General features: G+C 50.4%; 2 protein-coding genes across 2 annotated transcripts; one reads left to right on the forward strand and one right to left on the reverse strand.

Annotated features, from left to right (window-relative positions):
- The first annotated feature begins 835 nt into the window (after positions 1-835).
- LOC105998506 (intercellular adhesion molecule 2-like) lies at positions 836-6,274 on the forward strand. The gene is made up of 4 exons (XM_013033234.1): positions 836-1,004; positions 2,739-3,008; positions 4,787-5,107; positions 5,921-6,274. Exons 1-4 carry the CDS (start codon positions 944-946, stop codon positions 6,106-6,108), a joined length of 840 nt encoding a protein of 279 aa, XP_012888688.1. The 5' UTR covers positions 836-943; the 3' UTR covers positions 6,109-6,274.
- A 698-nt stretch (positions 6,275-6,972) lies between these two features.
- Positions 6,973-9,361, reverse strand: Prr29 (proline rich 29). Its single transcript, XM_013033235.1, has 6 exons — positions 9,302-9,361; positions 8,982-9,054; positions 8,681-8,787; positions 7,414-7,634; positions 7,199-7,269; positions 6,973-7,001 (listed from the first exon to the last, which is right to left on the reverse strand). The coding sequence occupies exons 1-6, from the start codon at positions 9,359-9,361 to the stop codon at positions 6,973-6,975; spliced, it is 561 nt and encodes a 186-aa protein (XP_012888689.1).
- Positions 9,362-14,186: the final 4,825 nt, after the last annotated feature.

A 14,186-nucleotide genomic window follows, 5' to 3' on the forward strand; every position in this document is an offset into this window, starting at 1 on the left:
CAAGGGGTCAGCTCCTGTGCCACCCAGACTCGGGATCTGGGGCAGACTAGGAAGAGTCAAGACAAGACATGTGGTGAAGGCTTTCCTGCCCATCAAAGTCCATCCTCTTGCCGGTGAGATGCTTCTATAGATTCTTGAACTGGCTAGGAATTCTTCTTAGAAACAGATGCAGCCCCTCAGGCTTTCAGCCTTCCAGATCAGAGGGCAAGAGTGAGAACACTGATGCCTAGTCCCTCGCAGTGGGCCTGGGTCTAGGGATAGGTTAAAGCCAGACTGGCCTCTGCTTTCCTGGGCCTGGGGCATGGGCATTTCAGTGGATATCACTACCTATGGCCCCGGGCCTTAGAGGCTCACTGCCTTAGCTGTAAGGCAGGGCCAAGTTTTGGCTGGAAACCAAGCAGGACATTATGTTATATGAAGATGTATGCTAGGCTATACCAGAAGAGTCGAGTTTCTGCCCAGGATCCCTTAGACAAGCCTGGATCTTGTGACACTATGGTGACTCCCTGGCCTGACTATTATCTTCCCAGTGGGATCCCCAACATGTGTCCTGTGGGGCTTGGGGTTCCCCATATCTATACCTTGGAAGTGTCATTGTGTCCTGTGTACACATAGCACACAGGGTCACGCATACACATGCTTCGTTACACTCATTCATGAGTGAGCTTGCCCACACATGTGCGCCCATGGCTAGTCTGGCCCCTGCCTGGGCTGTGCTCCTTCTTATCAGCTGCTGCCCAGTTTCCTCCGCCTGGATTCTTGGGGGCATGAAGGCCTGTGCACGTGGCTTCCCGACCTCACATAATGAGAGGAAATGCTGTCATCAGCTCACAGGAGGGATTTCAGGCTGTGATTCCAGCCACTGCTCCCTAACTTGTGCTGCTGATCATCCCCCTCCAGGAGCCCCTGGCTGTTCCCCAGGACCCTGTGGAGCCCACCCGAGATGTCTGTTTTTGGCTTCTGGAGCCTGCTCACAGCCCTTCTCATCCTGCTCTGCTGCCTAGGTAAGCCAGATGCCCAGATCCCCGCATGTGGCCCTCTAGGTGTGGTCCTGTCCGCTGGACACCAGGCAGGACATGCCCCAGAGCTTCAGAGAATAGTGGTGTGTCAGAATGAATGGTAAGGGGTAGGAGGAAACTCAAAAGGTAAAGGGACACAAGGGCCTAAGGGAAGATGAGAGGGTGTGCCATTTAGAAAGGGCCTAGGGGGTAGCAGAGGATATTGCCTGGTCAAAACGAAAATGAAATCCCTTTTAGTGGATAAAAGGGGAGAAAAGGCCATCATAAGCTTTGGGCAGTCTGACACATGCTTTCAGGACTTTTTTTACTGACTGTTCATGGCTTCTCAATCAAAAGGGAGACTAGACTCCTTGATGGGTAAGGAAACTGAGGCTCACATAGAGAAGCACATAGCCCCAGGCTTTGCAGCCTTGGTGAACTCACCATACACCCGGGAACTCTGGATTCAAATCCAGATCTGTCTACTTATTAAACCTTCTACCTGCTTTTTGTTGCTGGGGTTAGGGGAGAGGGACTGGGGATTGAACTCAGAGCCTCACCTTTGTAGACAAGCATTCTACCACTTGACCTTCCTACCCTTTCCCCAGCCCTTTTTGCTTCTTAATTTGTTTTCAGATTGGTCTTATGCTTCTGATTCTCCAACCTTCACCTCTCAAGTAACTGGGATTCCGGTTGTGCACCATGATGCTCTCTTGCTACTTCCCTCCTAGAGGCCACTGTCTGAAGGCTGAACAAGCCATGCTGAGGGAGGTGGGGGTGTGGTGGGGGAGGAGCCTAGGACACCAGCTGAGCCTAGCTGGTTGGGGACCCAGCACCTTCCCGGTCTTCAGATAGTGGAGGTGGACACTGAGGACTCAGACACCCTCTGAATGTCTGTTTTGTCTGGGACTTTGTGGTATGAAACCTGGGCCTTGCCTTCTAGAAGTTCCAAAATGTCTAAAGGAGCATGAACATACAACAGGATGTTCTGAAAGTAGTTCATTACCTTTCTGTCCCCATCTCCCCTGCTTTCCTCCTCATTGGTTACCATTACTCACCTTGATCCTATTGCTCCCAACATACCAAGCATGCTTCCAATGGAGGCTCTTTGCATTGGCTCTATCCTTCACCTGGAAGTCCTCACCCAACACCTTTGTCATTGTCCAAATGCACCGTCTCTCAGTGAGGCCTTCTCTGACCACAGTTTAAAGTGGTGTCCCCTCCCTACCCACTTCTCCAGCATTTCCCTTTCCTGAGGTTCATGTCCTCCCAACATGCCAGATGTTCTGCTTGATCTTTGTCATTGTCTCTCTTCCTGGCCTGGCATAGTGCCAGAATCTGAAAAATGCTTAAAATGCATTTATGGAAGAAAGGAAAGGAGGGGAAGAAGGACTAACCCAGGACCATAGCCCAGAGCTCACCTCCATTCTCAGAGGGGCCTTCTTCAAAGAGGAGGGCATGCATTGGCTGGGCCTTGAGAGAGGTGGAAGGTGAGTTTGAGGGAGGTGGTTTTGGAGCTGATAGGCAGAGGGGCTGGAGGAAGGCACAGCCAGGGACAGGGAGAGGTTTCGGGGCAGCCTCGTGGATGTAGCCCTGAGGCCTAGGTCTGACACAGGGAAAGGTGCAGAGGGTCAGGCCATGGCCTTTCTTCTCGGGCCCATGGCCCTTGATTCGAACTGCTGGTGGGAGAGAACTGTGCTGGTAGGCAGTGAGATGCTTCCTGGCATTTCTGTCTTCCAGGGTCCGGTGGACAGGCATTTGAGGTATACATATGGCCAGAGAAGCTGGCAGTTGAGATCAAAGGGTCTACGGAAGTCAACTGCAGCACCAGCTGTCCCCAGCCTGATAAGGGAGGGCTGGAGACGTTCCTGAAAAAGAGGGCCATCGAGGACCACCACCCTCAGTGGCAGCGGTTCTTGATCTCCGACGTCTCCCAGGACACAGTGCTCTACTGCCATTTCACCTGTGCCGGAAAGCAGAAGTTCAGGAATCTCAGCGTCAGCGTGTACCGTGAGTGGCTGGGTATGGGGGGGCCTTCCTTTCTTGGGTCTACAGAATGTTCCAGAAACTGCTCTGTTATGGCTCCCTGGGATCCTGGGTATGAGAATAGGCCAGTGAGCTCAGAATCTTCCCATCTCCTTGATTGGACTCTTTGAACGCGCTGGCATCTCAGAAGCAGGCCACTCAAGTTTTGAAGTCACTGGAACCAAGGTTTATACAAATCCCAAAGTCCTTTCCCAACACAGGGTTGCTAGTGCTTCTCACATAGCTCAGCTGCCAAAGCACTCTACATCTATGACAAGCGGTGGGGGGACATCATGAGAACTAGGCTTTCTCTAGAGCCTTTTATTCTATGAGGGGAAAAGCTGAAGTGTCATGTGGTGTTCTTATCTTCCCCTGAAAACACATGGCGAACACACACACACACACACACACACACACACACACACACACACGCTCCTATGACACAATTCTCTCAACACTTTGGCTCCAAGGTTGAGGCCCTCCACATCACCAACATCAAGGGCTCAAATGTCTAGAAAGATGTGCTGATTATTATATGGGGTAGGTGTGGGGAAGGGAAAATCTAGAGTACCAGCACAGGCCCTGTTTGGTAGGTAAGGAAACATGGGGGTGGGAAGGTGGCTCAGTGGTAGAGTGCTTGCCTTGCATGCAAGAGGCTCTGGGTTCAATTCCTTGGCACCACATAAACAGAAAAAGCTGGAAGTGGTGCTGTGGCTTAAGTGGTAGAGCACTAGTTTTGAGCTGAAATGCTGAGGGACAGTGCCCAGGCCCAGAGTTCAAGCCCCATGATGGACAAAAAAAAAAAAAAAGGAACATGATGGTCATGAACTTGACCTTGGAGAAGCAAGACAGGTCTGATCCTAGTCCCTACCTCCTCCTCCTCCTCCTCCTCCTTTGCTTTTGTCAGTCATGGGGCTTGATTTCTGGGCCTGGGTGCTGTCCCTGAGTTCTTCAGTTCAAAGCGAGCGCTCTCAGTGCCACTTCTGGTTTTCTGGTGCTTAATTGGACATAAGAGTCTCACGGACTTTCATGTCTGGGGTGGCTTTGAACCGTGATGCTCAGATCTCCTGTGTAGCTAAGATTATAGGCATGAGCCACCAGTGCACGGCTCCCTACCTTCTAAGTAAGAAATTTCACAATCAATTCCTTAAGGATCCCATTTCAATGAGCTCTCCCTTCCAAGTCTCTCTCAACATAATAATAATAGCTTTAATGTTTGATATCTGTATTTAATATCCAGAGAGGAAGGAGACAGATTCAAACTTTTATATCTTTCCAACTGGCTGTACAATTTCTGAACTTCCTCTTTGTCAACTCTTAATTACCTCCTTCTTGTCTAATCTCCAAATTTCATCCATAAAACTACCATAAAGCTGGGCACCAGTGGCTCCTGCCTGTAATCCTAGCTACTCAGGAGGCTGAGATCTGAGGATCGAGGTTCAAAGCCAGCCTGGGCAGGAAAGTCCACCAGAAAACTGGAAGTGCACTGTGGCTCAAGTGGTAGAGCACTAGCCTTGAATTGAAGAGCTGAAGGACAGTGCTCAGGCCCAGAGTTCAAGCTCTGCAACCAACAACCACCACCACCACCAACAACAACAAAACACTACCACATAGTACACTGTGTGGTACTGCATACTGAAATCCTTCCTACTTCTCTCTACACGACAGCAGATTAGGTCCCTCACCCTTAAGTCTATCTAGGGACTTGAAATATTAAGAGATGGCCCTGGCCAGACCACACCTCTCTCCTTTGTCTCTTGCAGAGCGTCCCACACAGGTCATGCTGAAGCTGAAGCCCTCGAGGGTAGGGGTGGGCAAAAACTTCACCATCGAGTGCACGGTGCCAGAGGTGAAGCCCCTCCAGAGCCTCACCCTCACCCTGTTCCATGGCAAGAATATCCTTCAGAACCAGACCTTCAGTGGTGCAGTGCCTGCCTCCCAAGAGGCCACCACCACCTTCAAGAGCACAGCTCAGAGAGAGTATGGCCTCCTGAACTTCTCCTGCCAGGCTGAGCTGGATCTGCGGTCTCTTGGTGGGAGCCTCTTCCAGAGCATCTCGGAGCCACAGACCCTTGAGGTCTATGGTAAGAGCCACCATGGCCACCCTCGGGAGGCAGACAAATCCAAATTCTCATTTTCAGATGGACAGGGAGTATACACTCAATCTTGAGACCTTATTCCCCTTCATCTTCAGTTCTTTAGGACCCATTGTTCTAGAAGTCAAAAGAACTCCACTAGTTCTCGACATTCTTTTTTTTTTTTTTTTCAGTTGTGGGGCTTGAACTCTGGGCCTGGGCACTGTCCCTGAGCTCTTCAGCTCAGAGCTAGCGCTGTACCACTTGGAGCCACAGTGCCACTTAAGGTTTTCTGGTGGTTTATTGGAGGTGAGAGTCTCACGGACTTTCCTTCCCAGGCTGGCTTTGAACTGTGATCCTCAGATCTCAGACTCCTGAGTAGCTAGGATTACAGGCGTGAGCCACTAGCACCTGGCTAAGTTCTCAACATTCTTGAGCCACATGGTGTTGATCAAGGCCGCCTGCTGTTTTTGGCCTTGGTGCCTCTCTTAATAAGGTTGGACTGCCTGCTCTCTGACATCCCCAGGGCTCTGCTGTTCATGACTGTGTGGACCAAAATGTTCTGTGTCAGCTGGGAGTTTCCCTGAAGCTCACTGGGATCTGCCTGAGGATGGGCTTCACCTGGATTGTGCCAAATCCATTCCATGGTGGCCAGCCACTATATGCTAGTCTTTGGGGATGCTGGCAGAGGGACATCTGCCAGGTCTGGTTGGTGGGGTCATTTTTCTTCTAGCGAGGCGGTCTTCTACAATGCCAGGATGATGGGGGGGGACAGGTAGACACCCAGGATCTTGGCACCTGATGACTTGTGTTCTTTCCCAGGGCCTGTGCAGGACAACCAGATGGTCATCATCATCACCGTCGTGTCAGTTCTGTTGTTCTTGTTTGTGACATCTGTCCTGCTGTGCTTTGTTTTGGGCCAGCATTTGCATCAGCAGCGGACAGGTACCTATGGGGTGCTAGCTGCCTGGAGGCGGCTGCCCCGGGCCTTCCGGGCACACCCTGTATGACCTGCCTAGCCACCAGCACGGTAATACTGGAACTCAACATGACTTCAGCCCTGGTTGAAGGACTGTGACAGCGGCACATGACTTTGGGGACACTCTTTTCTAGCCTAAATACAGACCCATGGACATAACCCTGTGTTCTCCATGTCTGTTCCTGCATGTAGAAGGCACCAGATGTGGCCTTCTCTCCCTCAGTATCTCCCTCAGTCTCCTTCCTGCTCCTTCACAATGGTTTCCAGAGCCCAAGTCTGCCCTGAGCAGCCCCTCACTGACCAGTCCAGGCCCCGGAGGACCACTTCACTAGGAGTGACTGATTCCTACAATGGGGGGACCATCCCCAGTGGGCTTTGGTCCAGAGGGCACTCAGGGACCTCAAGCCATTCCTAGGAGCGGTACACAGCCCTGACTCCCTTTCTGCTAGTGGTTGGCTCTCTGGGGTGAAGGCATCACTCTAGGCCCAGCTCAAGGGTCCAGAAGGACTCTGTTTAGCCAGCCATTAAAGAAGCCTTAATCTCCTGGGAGAAAGGAGGAGTCCCTTCATTTCATACTCCATTATTAAGCCAAAAGGTGACTCTACAGTCTTTATTGTCTCAGAGACAGAAGTGGAGGGCAGAAATAGGCCGGGGCTCTGGTCCAGGCAGACAACAGTGGGACCACATGGGTCTCACACAGCTTCTTGGCCCTAGACAGGGCTTGCAGGAGCAGACACTGGGTCAAGATGGCAGTGGGATGGAAGGGGCCTGATCCACTGGGAGAGGGCTCAGCAGGGAAGAAGGACTGAGGTGTAGGTACAGAGTTAGCAGACAGAGAGAGCTGTGGAGGACTCCAGGATTATTGAAGCCGATAAGGACCTGGGGAGCATCCTCTTCATGGCAGGCTCTCGGCGTCATAGTAGTCTAAGGAGACAGCATCTCATCTACCCTCCCTCCTGCCTCAGGAGCCACCCTGAACTTCCACGGCCCCTGCTGAAGGGTACAGGACAGTGCCCACAGCAGCAACAGAACGCATTCCCTTCCCACCTCCCCTCAGGGCCCATGGCCCTCCTGCTCTCCTCCCAGATCTGGCTCCACTGCCTTCCCACCAGGCACTCTACCTGAAGCTGGGGGTACATCTGCACCCACAGTCTCTGTGGCACTGGGAGGAGGAGGTGGGGGTACATCTCTCCTGAGGTGGGAGAAGGAGAAGAAAGACCCCTTTAGAGGCCCTCAAGGGTTTTACCCACAAGCCCCTGCCAGTTCTTTTAGCCCAGCCTTGGCCCTAGAGCGGGAAGAAGCAGGCAGTGCCCAGATCCCTCCCAGCCTTACTTACATCCTTCTTTGCCCAGAGCCAGGAGGCAGATGCTGAATCCTAGCTGCATCCTGCCTGTGAGGACGGCTTGGAGGAGGGGACAGGGGAGGGGCTGGCCAGGGTGATGGGGGGCTCAGGGGAGACATGAGCCAAGGCAGGTAGTGGTGGTGGAACACCAAAGGCCCTTCCTCTTGGGTGTCCATCTGCTCCTCCCATTCTTCGCATTGTCCCCCCTGGTAGACCTGAGCATGAGCAAAGGGTGAGAGGAAGATGATGACTCTGATCAGCCTCTCCCTGCTCCATTCCTCCATCTCCCAGCTCAGATATGTGTTATCACTATACACAAGCAAATGTGCATTCACTATACATGAGCAAGGCACTTTGGAGATGCTTATTCTTTACTTTGTAGGTGGGAAAACTGAGGCTGCAAGAAGTTGAACAACTTGCTTAAGATCTTGCAGCTAATAAGCAGCAGAGCCTAGGCTTGGGGGGTATGGTGGATGGTAGAGCACCTGCCAAGCAAGTGCCAAGGCCTTGAGTTCAAACCCCAGGGCTGTCATAAATAAATAAGTGGTAGAGCAAGTGTGACCCAAGAGCTGGGATAGGGAATCTACTGAGATGCCCCTGCCCTTCAGTGATGGGGGTCCTCACCCCGGGGTCTCCTGGGACCTGGGAGGAGGAGCCACAGCAGTTCCTCAGGGTCTCCTTCTGTTTGGTCTTCCGCTGACCCCTTGAACCTTCCTTCTCCATCCAGCCCTCACTCTTCCCAACCTCTCAGGACACCCATTGCTGGCAGAAGAGGCTGGGCCTTCCTGTGGCCGCTTCTAGTGCTTTCCTCTATTCCCACTCCTGACTGTTACCACTGTCTGTTGGGAGCATCCTTTAAAACCTCAACCCAGGATTAAAATTCCACCTAGTTCGCCAGGGCTGCTTGGAAGGCCACCAGGAGCTCTCTTCCAAGGACCCTTCCCCATCCCCCCTGTGGGCATGAACGCTGTGTCCTCCCTTGTGCCTGTCTTACTTATTCATGTATTCATTCACTTGCTCAACAAGTATCATTGAAGCCTCTGGTGCCTAAGGTCCAATGGTAGCTGCTCTCCTGGAGTCTGAAGTCCAAAAATCTTGAAGGGAACTTTGGGGGTTGAAGACCCCTCCCTTCCTGAAGGCCATAGCAAAGGGATTTACCCAGAGAGGTAGATACTGGCTTCCTGTTCCTCGATGCCCAAAACTTTTCTACTAGTAGGGGACCCTAGTAAGATCTCCACTCGGGGCCCATACCCCTACGCACCTGTGGGCCAGGCAAGTCTGGCTTTGGGCTCAGTGCCTCCGCTACCAGGCGACTCAGCAGCAGCTGGTGCATTTGTGCGTTCTGCAGCATCATCAGCTCCAGCAGGTCTACAGACCCGGGGTTCAGCAAGCATGTCCGGGGTTCAGCATGTCCCCCTGTGTTTCTCCAGCCAGCCACAACTGCCTGCCCCCCAGTCACTCCCATGCAGAGCTCCCATGCAGGCCCCAAAAGTGGGGGGAGGAATATATGAGACAGTGCACAGGGCAGAGAGGGAAAGGAAGGGTGACCCCCCAAATCTCACCTTCCTTCACACGGCTGGGCTGCGGGGGCATGGGTGGAACCCACGGGAGGGGCTGCAGGATGGTCACCCAGGGCTGGGGGTCATGAGCCAAGAAACTTAGCCCGCCACATGGGAAAAGCCTGGAGTATATCGTGCAAGCCCCAACACACCCTTCCGGCGCCTCTCCTTCCCCAGGGCCTCCTCTTTCCCTGTTCCAGCTTCTTGGGGATTGAGGGAATCTCTTTTCTCATCCTCTTCCTACATGCTCTTCAGAATCCAGCCCCTCCGCTCCAAGATACCCCAGTAAAGGCAGCCTCTGCTTCCTGGCTCAGTGCACTTACCGTCGGGGCTGCACTCTGTGGCGGGGTGCTACCCCAGTTTCTGCTGTCCCCAGACGCCATGGTGAGTCCTGTGAGTCCTGGTTACCCAGGTAACACAAGTGAAAGAGCTCCTCCCAGCATGCCTGGGCCTGTCCAGGTGCCTGGGCCACAACCCAAATTCCCACTGGAGCCCAAGATCTGACTCCACCCCCTCCCCCAGCTCCTCTTCCAAGCACCTCCCCTGAACTGGGGCTCTCTAGGCTTCTGGCTTTACTGTATTCCTCCCTGTACCTGGCACCCTTGCACACTCCCAGTACTGCACCTGTGGGAACTTTTCCTTGAGTAAACGAGTGAGTGAGTAGGCCAGTAGGCTTCATTTCCAGGTCCCAGAGCCCAAAATCAGCGGTTGAGTTCAGTAGAAACACAGAATGTTTATAGGAGCAGGTTCGGGGTGCTGGGCAGGTGACTGAGGAAGGCCCAGCATCTGCTCCCTGTCACTCTGTCATTCAGGAGAGAGGCATCCTGAGGACAGAGTGGTTTCTGGGCAAGACCAGAAAACAAACACTGGCCAAATTCACAGGAAAGGGAGGGACTTTGGCCCCAAACGGTATCTACCTCCCTGTGGCTGTTTATTCCCTGCTTCCTGGCCAAAGTGAGCCTTGAGACCCCACCCCCACCAAGGCAGCTGATCATTAGTGTCCCCAGATCTCCCCTAGGTTACTGAGGCATGCATTCTTCTGACAGGAAGTTAGCAAGGTCTCCTTTGCTAAAGAACAGGTGAGAGGGGAGATCTATTTCCGCAGCTGTGACCATCGGCTGAGAGCAGCAGTCAAGGAAAATCCTGACAGGAAGCTGGGATTAGCACCCAGGGAGTCAGTCGCCTGGCTCCTACCTTTCACTTAACTTCTTTTCAGCACAGTTGGAATCCAGATCCAGAAGGACCATTGCCATCTCCCCCCTTCGCTCTCTAGTTCTGCCTCCAGGAGAGAAAGCTGTGAGCAATGCTTTAGCCAAATCACTTCAACAGTCATACACAAGCTAAGATATGGGTTCTATGGTCACAGGCCCTGACTGAGTGGAACACACTCCCTCCCCCTCTCATGCCAGAGAGAGAGAGAAAAACCAGTCATGGAGATTGCCATAGACAAATCTTGAGCAGGAAAGGCCCTGTGCATGCGAAGGTCCATGGGAATACTGGACAGCATCCTTCTGGATTCCAGCACTGAGACGTTGTGAAAACACAGAGAGAAGTACAGAGCATGCAGTCTCCAGTAAGTGAGACATACAGGGAGGGATAATGGGGCTGGAGGTGTAGCTCAAGGGAGCATAGTGGAAGGAAAGAAGGAAGGAATAAAAAGGAAAGCAAGGAAGAAGGAAGGGAGGGAGGAAGGAAGAAATAAGGATATGAATGAATGAATAAAGATACATTTGGTTCAGAGAAATGAAATACTGAAATAGACACTGAAGAAAATTCATCTGGGCATAATACAGCCAACAAATTCAACCAAAAGGGGGAGGGAGGGAGGGAAAGAAGGAAGGAAGAATATCTCTGTCATGGGGAAGCATGTAAAGATACAAGAAAGGTGGTCCTTGAACAGCACGAAGCAGCACAGGAGTGGAGACAGTCCGGGCTGTTTACATCTAGGCAGAGGCACAGGTGCAGGAGTGAACAAGGCCTTTGATGACCTGGTAGATATACCTGTCTTCTCCACAATGGTGGCAGAGCCAACCCAGGTCAGACTAGAATGCCAATATGGACCATAGGTATCACCAGGTGGATGATGAAGAGCCATGGGCGGTTTTGAGCAAGAGAGAAATAAGGGGGGGGGGAAATGGGCATATTTAGGAAATGGGCATATATTTACTTATATCAACCACAATTGGAAATAATGTCTCCTAGGGACACAGCTTCCGACTGGAATAGTCATTTTGACATAGAATATCTTTTTTGTGTGTATACTGATCCTGGGACTTGAACTTATGGCCTTGTACTCTCACTTAGCTTTTTCTCTCAAGCCTGAGCCATAACTCCATTTCTGGCTTTCTTTTTCTTACCTCACTTCTGGCTTTTTGCTGGTTAAATGGGAGATAACAGAGTCTTTCGGATTTATTTGCTCAGACTGGCTTCAAACTGTAATCCTCAGATCTCAGCTTCTTGAGTAGCTAGGATTATAAGCATGAGCCACAGACACTCAGCTGGTATAGAATATCTATAAAAATAACTTTATCTATGTGGAAAGGTGTCTAAAAGATTGAATGGAAAAAAATCTGTAGGCATAGTTAGTTCTTGCTTTTTAAATTTCTTTTAGTGATTTCCTTTTCCTTTGACAATCTCTATTTAAAATCCTTCTAACTACAGACTCACTTGGACAGCTTTTTTTTTTTTTTGCCAGTCCTGGGGCTTGAACTCAGGGCCTGGGCACTGTCCCTGAGCTGCTTGTGCTCAAGGCTAGCACTCTATCACTTGAGCCACAGTGCCACTTCTGGCTTTTTCTGTTTATGTAGTACTGAGGAATCGAACCCAGGGCTTCATGCATGCAAGGCAAGCACTCTACCACTAAGCCACATTCCCAGCCCTGATCAATCTTTTCTAAAGATCAATCTGATTGGTAAGATTTTAATTTTTAATTCACATGTATACAGAATGTAGTTTAGTGAAGCTGCATGTGCTTAGCAAGCGAGAAGAAACCCTTGGCCCATTGTCCAGCATCAGAGAGATGGAGATGGGGATGGGGGGAGAGAAAGAGAAAAAGAGGAAGGGAGGGAGTGGGAGGGGAGAGATCCAACTGCAGAGAAGCTGTTAACTCCTCCCCCCTCCCCCCCATAGTCTTCCGCAGTTGGTCTCCACACTTACCTGACTCCACATTTTCTGCCTACAGATGAGACAGGTCAGAAGGCCCAGGATGACTGTTCTCCCCAGTGGAACAACATTGAAGTGTCTTTTATACAGATTCTCAGGTGCACACCATGGGCTTATGCTTTAGTCACTCTGAATGGAAGTTGCTCACTCCTGAACTCACCCCTGGTTGGCCGTCTCCTTCTCTTTCCTCCTCCTCACTCTCACACAGTGCTCCCTGGATCTCTTTCCACACAAAATCATGTGCTCCCTAACCCTTTCCTCAGGATCTGCTTTGGAAGTTTTTTCTACAAAGATATAGTCCAACTTTCTCTACTTTCTGCCCCTCCCTCCCCTCAAAAAGTATAACCTCATAAATAAAAAGATACATTTGATTCAGAGAAATTAAATATTGAAATAGACTGAAGAAAATTCATCTGAGCACAATATAGCCAACAGATTCAACCAAAGCAAAGCTGGAGGCAGGGAAGTCAGCAAGAAGGTGGGCCACACACACACACACACACACACACACACAACACACACACACACACAACACACACACACACACACACACAAAGACCAAGTGTAGTGGTACGCATCTGCCATTCCAGCACTCAGGAGGCAAAGGCAGGAGCATCTCAAGTTTGAGGCCACCTTTGGCTTCACAGGGATTTTTAGTCCGACCTGAGCTGCATAGCAAGACCTTGTCTCAAACAAAACAAAACAAAAACTCTGCATATGCACACTATGCAAAACTTGTACTTCAAGGCTGAGGTGAAAATGATCTGAGTAGCCATGTCCAATTGGAGTTCTTCCTTAAAGGAAATCAACCATTTGAAGAAGGAAAGCACACATTAGAGTCTATCTGAATTCTTGCTTATTCTTCTCCCTTTTGGTGCCAATATTGGAGCTTGAACTCAGGGCCTAGGTGTTCTTCCTTAGCTTTTTTGCTCGTGTGGTGCTCTACCACTTGAGCCACAGCTCTACAGCTGGCTTTTTTCTTGGTCGGTTGTGGGGCCTGAGCTCTGGGCCTGGACACTGTCCCTCAGTTCTTCAGTTCAAGGCTAGCACTCTACCACTTGAGCCACAGCGCCATGTCTGGCCTTTTCTGCTTATATGGTGCTAAGGAATCAAACCCAGGGCCTCATACATACAAGGCAAGCACTCTACCACTGAGCCACCTTCCCAGACCTTCTATGTGTGGCTTTTTTGGAAGCTAATTGGAAATAAGAGTCTCACAGACTCTCCTGTGAGGCTGGCTTTGAACCCTAATCCTCAGATCTTAGCTTCCTGAGTTGCTAGGATTATAGGCATGAGCCACCAGCTCCCAGATATCCATGTTCTTTCATTTGTAGAGCTAACAGCAGACCAGCAGAGCAGAGCAGGCAACTTGCTGGTTACTTCTTGCATAGTATTATGTTCTTTCAGACATTGGACACTCCACCTACTTCCTTTACTTTTTTTCCCCTCCCACTCAGCAGGAAGTCTTGCTTGCATCTTTTTATTTTGCTTTGTTTGGTGTGTGTGTGTGTGTGTGTCCCAGACAATTTGTACTGAAATTCAGTATCCCAAGACATCTTGTGCTCCTTATTGCCTATTTCTGGGAATAAGCTAAAAATGGAAATGATTTATACTCAAATGTGTTCCTCACAGTGTTATTTTTAAGAGTGAAAACTGAACACTACCCAATGTCCAATAATAGGGGAATGATTGAGTAAAAGAAGGTAATTCACTCAAAAAAATGTTATATGCTCATTAAGTACCACGGGACTGGGAAGATTAGCTACCTCCACGGAGAAGAAAAGCCCCTTTCTATGAATCTGGGTGGCGATTTCAATGCTCATTTTTGGCACGGAGTAAGAAATATCATTAGAGAGTAATCAAGCCATTAGTCCTTTTCTTAGGCACAGTTCCTAAAGAGGCAAAACTGGAAGGAGTTAGAATATGAAGGTGGAAGAAAAGGAATTAAATACTGCTCTTCAGAATTCTGTGACTGACAAATGCTGTGTGGGAAAGAAGAAACCTTTAGGCTTTGCTTATTTTTTCCTTCCTTCTTTTTTTTTTTTT

This window comes from Dipodomys ordii, unplaced genomic scaffold (genome assembly GCF_000151885.1).
Source record: "Dipodomys ordii isolate 6190 unplaced genomic scaffold, Dord_2.0 Scaffold165, whole genome shotgun sequence".
Taxonomy (NCBI): Eukaryota; Metazoa; Chordata; class Mammalia; order Rodentia; family Heteromyidae; genus Dipodomys; species Dipodomys ordii.

Bases quoted from the DNA above. Each gene is read 5' to 3' on its own strand.
- LOC105998506 (XM_013033234.1), top strand. From the start codon at position 944: ATGTCTGTTTTTGGCTTCTGGAGCCTGCTCACAGCCCTTCTCATCCTG. The intron at 1,005-2,738 runs GTAAGCCAGATG...TCTGTCTTCCAG, and splicing joins CATCCTGCTCTGCTGCCTAG to GGTCCGGTGGACAGGCATTT. The intron at 5,108-5,920 runs GTAAGAGCCACC...GTTCTTTCCCAG, and splicing joins ACAGACCCTTGAGGTCTATG to GGCCTGTGCAGGACAACCAG.
- Prr29 (XM_013033235.1), bottom strand. From the start codon at position 9,361: ATGGCGTCTGGGGACAGCAGAAACTGGGGTAGCACCCCGCCACAGAGT. The intron at 9,055-9,301 runs GTAAGTGCACTG...CATGACCCCCAG, and splicing joins CACAGAGTGCAGCCCCGACG to CCCTGGGTGACCATCCTGCA. The intron at 7,635-8,680 runs GTGCGTAGGGGT...GCTCATGCTCAG, and splicing joins CAGACTTGCCTGGCCCACAG to GTCTACCAGGGGGGACAATG.